This window comes from Hippocampus bargibanti, linkage group LG07, assembly GCF_051943395.1.
Source record: "Hippocampus bargibanti isolate YZ-2025 linkage group LG07, ASM5194339v1, whole genome shotgun sequence".
Taxonomy (NCBI): domain Eukaryota; kingdom Metazoa; phylum Chordata; class Actinopteri; order Syngnathiformes; family Syngnathidae; genus Hippocampus; species Hippocampus bargibanti.
The window spans coordinates 18,714,547-18,725,808 of NC_142740.1; the positions used below are offsets into that span (position 1 = coordinate 18,714,547).

At 40.6% G+C, this 11,262-nt stretch overlaps 1 protein-coding gene across 2 annotated transcripts; it reads left to right on the plus strand.

The window, feature by feature from the left end:
* Nucleotides 1-1,734: 1,734 nt before the first annotated feature.
* Nucleotides 1,735-7,719, plus strand: loxl5a (lysyl oxidase-like 5a). 2 transcript variants are annotated; one of them, XM_089000886.1, is made up of 7 exons: nucleotides 1,735-2,601; nucleotides 3,530-3,638; nucleotides 5,156-5,293; nucleotides 6,776-6,932; nucleotides 7,015-7,110; nucleotides 7,177-7,292; nucleotides 7,379-7,719. In XM_089000886.1, exons 1-7 carry the CDS (start codon nucleotides 1,839-1,841, stop codon nucleotides 7,383-7,385), a joined length of 1,386 nt encoding a protein of 461 aa, XP_088857012.1. In that variant the 5' UTR covers nucleotides 1,735-1,838; the 3' UTR covers nucleotides 7,386-7,719. The 2 variants fall into 2 exon arrangements, with proteins under 2 accessions (XP_088857012.1, XP_088857013.1); XM_089000887.1 differs by lacking the exon at nucleotides 7,379-7,719 and having other exon boundaries at nucleotides 7,177-7,296.
* The last annotated feature ends 3,543 nt before the right edge of the window (nucleotides 7,720-11,262 follow it).

Here is an 11,262-nt window from a genome sequence, read left to right on the forward strand (position 1 = left end):
CTACTAATGACTACCAAATTAGTAAGGATATAAGAAAAAGTGGTCAGAACGATGCAGTGAACCACAATAATAAACGAAAAGACAATGATTGGTGTACTGTAGTGAGTATGTTAGATTGGATATCGAAGAACATTTGACTCGTTGTGCTGGTGTCGATTTTAGTGCGCGTGTACTGCCACCATGTGGCATGTTGAGGGACATTTGGATTTGGATTTGCCTTTATTAGTCTCTCAGTGCAGAAATTTACATTTCACAGCAGCAAAGTGATGAAAGGAATGAAAGTAGAAAAACAAAATACAGGAGCTGGTGGAAAGGCAGCCACTCTCGGGGCGCCGTCTTGAAGTCAAAAGAACAAAAAAAACTAAATAACAAATAATATGACAACATAGAGACAATATGACAAAACAAAGACACAGAGAGACATTCATTCTTCAGGACTTGCTGTACCCTCTTTGTGATGACATGAAGCAGTTCAAGGTGAAAGAGGAGAGGATCAAAGCGTCTTTCCACCAGTGGATCAGGGATATCATGGTGGAATGTGCACGTCGACTACAAGCTAAATGTTGAAAGCAAACACGCAGCCATTGACGAAAAGAGATTGTCTCACATCTCCTGTTGCACATAAATCTGGCTCATGAGAGCACTTGCTGAGGCTGCCTACTCGGGCGCAGTCTTGGACTTCATGACAACTAAAGCTGTACAGTGTACAGGCACGCTCATCGGACAGAATTTCACTTCCATTTTCTGTCCTCAAATTCATGCAAAATTATGATATCTTTGTATGATTATTTTTCTTGTGCCCCCTCCCATTACATTGCTCTGTTATTACTACCCAGAACTGCATCTCTGTCATAGATCGTAAAACCACAAGGGGGCGCAAATTCCCAATGTAAACGCGAGAGTGATTCATACCACCAGAAAATCAGCACTCGTTGCAATTTTGTAAATTGGGGCCCTTATGCCCCTTATAAGGTCACGCGTAAAGCATGTACGTAGAGACCAACAGTGCTTATTATGTTGTCGATTTCTCATTGTAAAGTGTGTCCAATGTACTTCCACTTTGTCATCATCATATGCGTGACTGATTCTTTCGTCAGAATATCATGTGTTTAGGATGTCTCAATCGTTACTGATGAAGGTTTTATAATGCCTCGTAATAACAGATGGGTCCCATGGTTTGTGATAGTTAGTCAAAACACCTGTCAGTTATGCTATTAGGCCAGGTGGCGAATAGAATCCAAGGTTTCTTTGATTTTGTTTGTCGTTTTAACTCATTCACTGCCATTCACAAATGTATTTGGGAATTGAAAATATGATGGAGGGCGCCATTCCCGAATTCGTTTGGGTTTTGTTTTTTCATGCTTCGGTGCCGAATACAATTTGCAATCACAGTAAAATAAATAGTAAAAATATTCACAATAATTAAGGAGTAAATATGTAAAAATGCTTTCATTATAAATAATAAATTTTTAACATTCTAAACTATTTGACTCATTTACTTTGTTTTATATTCATTTTTTTTTAAAAAACCTCCTCAATGAATTAACCAGGCTCATCTGTCACTTTTTAAAATGAGGCCCTTCATTGAGGAAAAGTTTGGCCACCTCCCCTGTCCTAAATCATTGACCCTTCTTAGGGGAGGTCCACGCTTGTTGACTGTGTGCTGTCAAGTGACTCATAATAGTCTCAAGCCAAACATTTGCTCAAAATGTGTCACGGACCTGTGACGGAATGGCTTGAGTGTTTATAACAGGAGTCGACTGCAGCCCATTCCCACTTCCACATTTGGGTACCACTGTACCGGACCTCCTCATCCTTCTCAAAAGAAAAAGTCCAAGATGGAGAAATTTGCTTTCTTGCTGCTTTGCCTCATGGATGTTGCGGTACGCCTGAGTAGCGCGCAGCATCGTCATCCTACGCGTGCACGACTCCACCCGTGGAAGCACAGGTTCCAGTGGGAAAACAACGGGCGGGTGTTCAGCTTACTAACCACAGGAAGCCAGTACCGAGCACCAACGAAGTTTAGGGACCGTACCCACCTGCTGTTGACCACCATGAACCGAGCTCAACTCCCACCGCCATCGAGAAGAACATCCACAGATCTGGGTCATGTCAATACTGCTGCCGCCTTGGTGCCAAGGGACCAAGCCTGGTCACCCCGCACTGCAGCGGCCTTCACCAATCAGGAGTTCTCCGGCGGAGGACAAAGCTCCTCTTCAGATGACACAGGCGCACCCACGCAACCATCTCCGAATTTTATGCACAGACCCAAATTTGTGAAACCGACACCACGTTCTACAGTGGCCACTGATGATGAAAGGGACACAACACAAGCTCCAAACACGCAGCGCAGGGCTGAACCACAAAGGACTGACCCACCGGCGATATTGTCTAGAAATGTGGTTGAGGTACATTATACACAACAGAGGACCGATCCGATCCGCACCACCATGAATGAGAGTGAGCCTCAACGAGATCAGCACAATATTGAGCACAGGAATTCTATTTTCTATAACGTTTACTCTCCGGACCAAAGGAACACGGCCCCTTCGACACCGGCTTTACCAGGACTGGGCCATGGTACTAGCTTCTTCCATAATGGTACGATGCACACTTTAAAGCTGTTTGAGCATTTATTTAGTATCCAAACGTGCAGTGCATGACTTTGCTGACCAGTTAGTACCCATATTTTCCGGTGTGTAAGGCGCACCGTAGTATAACGCGCACCCCAATAAAGGGTTTATTTTCAAACCTTTTCCATATATAAGGCGCACTGGAGTATAAGGCGCACCTTCAATGAATGAAAAAAGTTGTCTAAATATGATATATAAACATGTACAAGTTTTCCAAATATAAGGCGCATCACATTATAAGGCACTACAGTAGAGGCTGGGTTATGCACTCCTTCTTCTACGGGGGGAAAGGGAGTCAGTGGCTGCTGACAGTAGTTACGAGACCTGTTGTGTCTCAACATTACTTCACATATATATTGCGAAAGTCTGAACCAAAATTTCAAATTGTCCCATGTAAACCACAATAAATTTTATTATTTTTTACTTCTGACTTTATTATTTTTTATTTCTGACTTCAAATTATTATAACTAGATATAGATTAATTTACTGTGCACTCTATATGTAATATGTGGAGGGTATTAAACATTGTAATGGCTTCCCCAAATTCATAACGGCCCTCGAGGGGAAACCATAACTACAATGTGGCCTGCGACAAAAATTTAGTCAGACACTTGCTCTACCAGAAAGACAAGGATGTACGTACTCGTAAAATCAGAAAACAATATATGCCTATGCCTCACCAGTCATTTTTTCCTCAGAAGGAAGGCCTAAGCTAATATTCAAACTCCGAATTTCAGACAAATGCCAAACCAGCATCCTGCCATGATACTGTAATAACCATGAACATAGTTTTAAAATCATCACATACAATGTTCTACCTCCAGCTTGGACATTTTCAGGCTGGACTATACAGATGATACTGTACTTTACATTGCCAATGTTTTGTCTTCCATAGGTCTCCCAGACTTGATTCCTGATCCATACTACATCCAAGCTGCATCATACATCCAACGAGTGCAAATGTTTGCACTGCGCTGTGCTGCTGAGGAGAACTGCCTGTCCAGGTTCACATCTGTTTTTTTAATACAGTACTCATCATCTTGTTCCGTGCCTAGCTTGAACAGGATATACTATAGGTTACTGTGAAATGTTATGAGTACTTAAAGGGCAACCGACGTCACCTTTTTGTTTTTTAACTGACACCAGAAAAACGTTTTATAGCATCTAAAATACCCAAAACACGCAGTATGATATTTTTTGTCAAATGCAAAACACCAATAAAAATGACTTAAAGTGTCCCAAATCTGCAAAAACTTGAGCTGCGAATTGGGCATTTTCAGAAAGTCCCGCCCCCAGTTTGTGACGTCACGCTGGAGAATCAAAACAATGGCTTCAGATTCGGGGAACATGCTTTCTTGTTACACATCCAGTTATGAATATGATTCAAATAGTTCTGAAGAGGAAAGCATACATGTTTGCAATCGATTAAAGAATTTATTCCGTGTCATTTTGAGGCAAACGGGCGGGGGAGAATGTCTCACCCAAAAAGAGGCAAGAAAATGGCCACCGAGCTGTGAGAAATTAATCAGCCCGTTTCCACAGGCAGATAAATTCGTTCCATGGAGCTTGGACTCCCTCTGCTGGCGGCTTTTGGATGTAACACACGGTTAAAAAAAAACAGTAAAGCAAAATACATTGACGTGATGGAAAGACTCTACAATGCGTCTTTTTTACGGTCACGAGGCGGTCCTTTTCTGACGTCATGTGAGGACTCGTCACCAACTCAAAAACAAGACTTCCTGAATGTTCAGCGCGAGTCTTAAAACGTAAAATATCGCTATATGCGGTGGAATCTTATTAAAATACGCCCAGCAGAAGTCATTTGAAGCCATTTACAAATTATGGACACAACTGGTCAAGAGACGTCGGTTGTCCTTTACAGTATCTAGGAGATCTACTGTAGATAAACATAAAGAATATTTAATATACTTGCCAGAGGCCTCAACAAACATACATTTAAAAGGTAAACAAATGAGAGAGGGTGATTGCATGTTGGGGTGATTGTGGGGTGATTGTGTACAACTTCGTACAACAGGCCAAACAAATTCCGATGTAGCCTGATGAAACCGAGGATGGACTTTTTTTGGCCAGAATGAAAACTAGTACCTGTTGCATTATAGTCAGTGATAAGAAAAATGTGCTGGAGACTGGCTTGCCACAATGATCCCACTGCTGGTATGTGATACCTTAGCCCCTTTACACCATGTTATTAAGTTTGATGCAGCTGATTAATTTAAAAGGAAGGAAGCATTGTCTTCCCATTGAGTTGTACCACATGATGATGCGGGGTGGCCTGTTGCCCATTTGGAGGCTGAGTAGCACAGCAGCTGGCATTTGCCAAAAATCTCTTTGCCAAGTAAAACAAATGACGCCCGAGATGAATCTAGCCGGCAAAACTGCAAACGGATATCATATTGCCCCAAATCCAATAAAATCCAGGCCACTTATCTACTGCCCACATTGCCCATTTATGCATTATACAATGAGACCAAAGTATTTACTGACATTTTATGACATTCAGGTCTGCATACCATCCGAGGGTGAGCGAGCTGGATTATAGGGTTCTTCTCAGATTCCCCCAGCGTGTAAAGAACCAGGGAACAGTGGACTTTCTCCCAAAGAAGCCCAGACACAAGTGGGAATGGCACAGCTGTCATCAGTGAGTTTTCATTGTTCTCGCTACTGTTAAGTAGTTTGTTTTGTTTGTTCATAGTTTGCCTGTCAGAAATAGCAGCACCAATGCCCCAATGTGTTTATTTAAAAACCTTTGATGTCCTTTTATCGGGTTTGCAAAACGATTGGGGATGGAAATGGCCAGAACATTTTGTTTCAACAAGTGGCTTATAATCACCTGGTATCCGAAATGAGCCGATTTCTCTTTGAGATGTAAATAAGCTGTTGATCCTCAAACTGAATTTAGGAAAAACATTTCTTCTGATTGTTACTTGGTAATCACTTAATGTGATTAGTACACATACCGTGCATTGTCCTTTATCACAATTAATGAATGCTAAAAATATAGCGTAACAGTCAAAAAGGAAAGAGGTTGATCCTGAAAGATGGCATATGCGAAAATAAAACTACAGAGTGGGGACGTTTTGCTTCGCCCTATTCACTGATTTTATCCGGTCCGTTGCTCTCATGCCATATGGAGAGAGAATGCAAGCTTTTTTTTTTTCAAATTTCACCCATAGATACATGATAAATTATAAATATTGTTAAGTATTGTTGTCAAAACCAATACAATACAATACAATACAATACAATACAATACAATACAATACAATACAATACAATACAATACAATACATACCTATTACTGTAATATAGCACTATCACAACAGCTGAACTTGTAATAAAATGCTTAACAAAACAGTTAACATAAAGTAAAATAATGAACAAACCACATAACATAAAACACGGACAGTCGTGCAATCAAAATGTTCTTTCACCAGTGGATCGGAGACGTAATTAAAATGTGCCCAAGTTTCAGTCAACAAAAAGCTGCAGCATCAATTGATGAGAACAAAAAGATCGTTCACTTCTCCTGTCCAATGTAAATCCAATCCAAGAGGCGACTCTCAGTTCCAAATACCAAAATCTGCGTTCCGCGTCAATGCTCCTCTCTCACCATCCTCACCTTTAGCAGCCATCCATCCAACCGTACAAACACAAACTGTTCAACAGCCCCACCACATCTCCACTGAACAAAATCTGTATTGTATTGTCTTGTACTTCTTTTTTCGTTGTGGTCGGTTCTCTGTGGACTACTGGGTTATATGTCTGCCTCAAAGGTCTTGGTTTGTCTGTTTTCTCTGTGGCTTCCTCTAACTTCCTCAAAACATTCTTGTTCAACAAAATGAAGACTTGTCTATAGATGTTAATGTGAGTCTGAATGTTGTTTTGGAGTCAATGTACCCTCTGTTTGGCTGTACCACACCCCTAGTTTCTTCTTCGACTAATTGAATCCTTTTTTACTTCAACCTCATTTTTCCTGCTCAAGTTTATTTGTTGTCTTGTCTTGTAAGCTCAATTTGTGTTGTATTCCATTGAGTGTATGTATTATTCCAGACCTGAAATTCTGTGTACCTGTCAACCTATCTTTGGTTTCATCTGTCGGTTATGGATTTTCCACTCGAAGGCACTACCACAGCATGGAGGCCTTCAGCAACTATGATCTGCTGGATACCTCCAACAGACGTAAAGTGGCCGAGGGCCACAAGGCCAGTTTCTGTCTGGAGGACACGTCATGTGACCGCGGTGTACGGAGACGCTTCGCCTGCACTGCTCACACTCAGGTCTGCTCACAGATTAAGTAGAAGAATGTCAGAAACAATAATTTGCAAAACCAAGCTGTACTTGTTTTTAAACCTCTGTCAGGGGCTTAGTCCTGGTTGCTATGACACCTACCACGCCAACATCGACTGCCAATGGATTGACATCACTGACGTTCCCCCGGGAAACTACACACTCCAGGTAATGTAAATACAACGAGACGTAAAATTTAGTATGCTCTGTGCAATTTTGCCACTTTTTTTTCAGGTGACAGTGAACCCTTATAAACTCATCGAGGAGTCCGATTTCTCCAACAACGTGGCCAAATGTGACATCCGGTACACGGGTAGTTACGTGCAAGCAACAAACTGCAGGATCACAAAGTAGGGGGCCACTTACATGTAACTGTGTCATATTGACCATTTGTTTACAAATATTAATACTTGAAAATGGGTCCCTTGTTTGACAGAAGCTGACCTGAGTAACAGCACATTGTGTACATGCTGTTGGCAAGTCCTGCTGCTCAAGTATTTAGTACGTACTTCAGTGTTGCTCCAGCTATGCCCGTGAAATTCTAAATTATTTATCTTTTATTTCATGAAAATTATGTCAATAAGATAACAAAAGAAGTATGCAACTGAACCCTTTTATTTATTTTTTTGATGAAATAGAATGGAATAGTAAAGGCGGAAAAAAATATGTTGTGTCTTTTTTTTTTAATGTACCTCTTATTTACCTTGACAAGTGTATATTTATAAAAGTACATTTTAATGCATAAAATGTTACTATTTAATAAATAATTCAACAAAGTGCTATTCTACTCTCTCCTTCTTTTTAAAAAGTCCTGGCAGATCGCAACAAGCGTTTTGAAATTGCTTTAGGCAAGTGAAGGCCCGGGGGCCAAATCTGGCCCACCACAGCATTTTATTCGGCCCGCGAAAGCAAATCAAACTTGTTCAATTCCATGATGCTTGCTAAGGTCTGAACCAAAATTTCAAATTGTCCGATATAAAACACAATAATAGTCATGATTTTTACTTCAAATTTGAAAACTAGTTACTCATTAATTTGTTGTGCGCTCTAATTTGGGGTGCTAGAGATTATTTCAGCTGTCTTCAGGCTGTATGTGGGACACATCCTGAATCTGTTTCCAGCCAATGGCAGGGCACACAGAGACGAACAAGCATTCACACTCACACCTTGGGACAATTTGGAGTCTTCAATTAGCTTGCCATGCATGTTTTTGGAATGCGGGAGGAAACCGCAGGACTCGGAGAAAACCCACACTGGTCCGGGGAGAACATGCAAACTCCACACAGGAAGGCCGGGATCTGAACCCACGAACTCTACACTGTGATGTTGACGCTCCAGGTTGCCCCAGTCCCGATTAATCAGTCAGAATGTATTTAAAAATTGGCAAATTGGCGTTTTTGTGTTTATTATGTTTGTTAAAGTCATTATAAGTGCCTTGCACGCTGGGTCCGAGAGGACAGTAATTTCATCTGTGCTGTATGTCATGCACATTAGCATATTTGACAATAAAGCTGACTTTGACTTTTTATTTTTTGTATGCATGAGTTATCCACCCAGACGTCAGTTTTAGTTTGACCTTAGCACATAAAAACATAATAAATAAAATAATCGTGCAAACATGTCTGGGCCGAACTTTACCCCGATGCTTATGGCTGTCAAAGGGTGAATTTTAAAAACTAAAAGAAATCCTCCTCCTCTTTTTCCCCTCAAGAAGCTGTTTGCTGAGAGCAAGTCGTCGTGTTAAGCCTGCGGGGCGAGAGGGATGGGCAGAAATGCCTGTCAGCATTCTTTCAGCAGCCCAAATGGCAAGCGGTAGAGACATTTCACAGCTCTGCAGGCCCAGAGGGGAAAGGAGTAGTGCGAAACATGTACGTCAGCAGGGTGTGCTTATCTTGACGTACGCGAAGAGCTCACACTCAACAAATGTCAGGGGCCAACGGCGATGTAAGAACACCAGAAGTCCTCTCTCGACCTGAGGGGTCGTTTTGTTTGCACAAATACCTGCTAGTTAATGCTAATAAGTAACGTGATGCTAAGTTAATGCAGTTCGGAATTAAGACCAGTAAATAATTGCTAATGACAAACTCATAACAGATGATAAAGTACAGATGAAAGGATGTGTTTTAGATGAATACTATATACTGTATATAGTACAACCCATAAAAATAACCAAATAATTTTTGGGGTGGGAGGTTGCCCCCTTATTTTTATTTTTCAAACGCTGCAAAACATTCCATTTATGCTTCTCACAAAAACAAGTTGCAATGGGTAAAAAATATCACAGAAAAAAAACAATAATAAAAATATGAAATATTCAATGACAAAAGCTAAAAATATATCCATCCGCATGTTCCAATCTCTGAAAATACAGTGGTTCACTTTACTTTTAATATCACCAATCACTACTAAATGGCAGATGTCTTAATTGTGCGTATCCTGGGTTTTGTACCGGCCTACACTACTGACGTGAGTAAGCCTAATCATTTTTTGGTGGCTTTGGAATGAAGTCCAGGAAAAATATAGTTACTTATTAATATTTACATTTTGATTGCATTTTGGAAAGGAAAAAGGGTACTTGTAATTAATGCTGCCTTCTTGTTCAGTCATTTTCTGCTCTCTTTGAGTGGTAAGTTTTATGCGAGCGGCCCTCTCATAGTGAGCTTCAAAACATTACCTTGTGAATCATGAAAATGTATCTTTTATTCCTGCATTGATAAAATGTATGATGAAAACTGCAATATATTAAGGAAGTCTACTTTGTACATATGCAGGTATATTTAAAACAGCATTTTACATCTGATTAGGAAGTGTTTGAGTCGTATGTGGCCACCCAGTAGCGCTTTTTTCAGTTTATCGTATTTTCCGGTGTATAAAGCGCACCGGAGTATAAGGCGCACCCCCAATGAATGGTGTATTTTTAAACTTTTTCATATCCAGACACTGCCCTACATTCGAACAATCAAGTTACGAACAATGGTACATACAAACATTTTTGTAGTAACATATGTAGTATTCTCTCCAGTCGTACATGTGCATATCTTTCCAGATGATATGTTTATTTTTCAGTACAAACCCATACAGGTTACTTATACAACCCTTAAACATACTTATATAAACCTTAAACATATTGATATAATCCTTAAAGGACAACCGACGTCTCCCGACAAGTTGTGTCCATAATTTGTAAAATGGCTTCAAATGACTTCTATTGAGCGTATTTTACAAAGATTACACCGCATATAGCTATATTCTACGTGTTAAGACTTGCGCTGAATATTCAGGAAGTGTTGTTTTTGAGTTGGTGACCAGTCTGTACGTGACGTCACTAAAGGACCGCCCTTGACCGTAAAAAAGATGCATTGTAGCGGTCCTTCCATCACGTCAATGTATTTTGCTGTACTTGTTTGGTCTGGGGACCTCGTGTTGCACCCAAAAGCCGCCAGAAGGCCAGGAGAGGGCGTCCAAGCGCCATATAAGGAATTTATCAGCCTGTGGAAACGGAGGTGGCCACAGGAGGTCGCCATTTTGTGCCTCTTTTTTGGGTGAGAGATTTCCCCCCAATGTTGCCTCAAAATGGCACATATAATTCTTTAATCGATTGCAAACATGTATGCTTTCCTCTTCAGAACTATTTGAATCATATTCATCACTGGATGTGTAACAAGAAAGCATATTCTCTGAATCTAAAGCCATTGTCTTGATTCACTAGCAATGCAAGACGTCTTGGCGTGACGTCACGAACTGGGGGCACGACTATCTGAAAATGCCCAATTCGCAGCTCATTTTTTTGCAGATTTTTGACACTTTAAGTCATTTTTATTGGTGTTTTGCCTTTGACTAAAAATATCAGCCTGCGTGTTTTGGGTATTTTAGATGCTATAAAACGTTTTTCTGGTGTCAGTTTAGAAACAAAAAAGTGACATCGGTTGTCCTTTAAACATACATTCCATACAAAGCATAGCACTGAAGCAACTTCCGAACAAATTCACCACCAAATTCACGTTCGGAACGTATATTGTTCGTACGTTGGGGAGCGGCTGTGTAAGGCGCACATGACTATAAGGCGCACCTTCAATAAATAAAAAAAAGTCTTCCAAATATAATATATAAATATATAAAAGTTTTCCTAATATAAGGCACACCACATCATAAGGCGTGGCAGTAGAGGCTGGGGTTACGCACTCCCTCTTTTACAGGGGGAAATTGAGTCGCTCTCTGAAGACGGTAGTTGTGAGACCGGTTGTGGCTCAATATGACTTCACATAAAAGGTACACCTGCGTATAAGGCGCAGGGTCATCTTTTGAAGAAAATCAAGGCTT

Excerpts from the sequence above, each read along its gene's own strand:
- loxl5a (XM_089000886.1), top strand. The coding sequence starts at position 1,839 with ATGGAGAAATTTGCTTTCTTGCTGCTTTGCCTCATGGATGTTGCGGTA. Across the intron at positions 2,602-3,529 it reads TACTAGCTTCTTCCATAATG|GTCTCCCAGACTTGATTCCT; the intron begins GTACGATGCACA and ends TGTCTTCCATAG. Across the intron at positions 6,933-7,014 it reads CCTGCACTGCTCACACTCAG|GGGCTTAGTCCTGGTTGCTA; the intron begins GTCTGCTCACAG and ends AACCTCTGTCAG.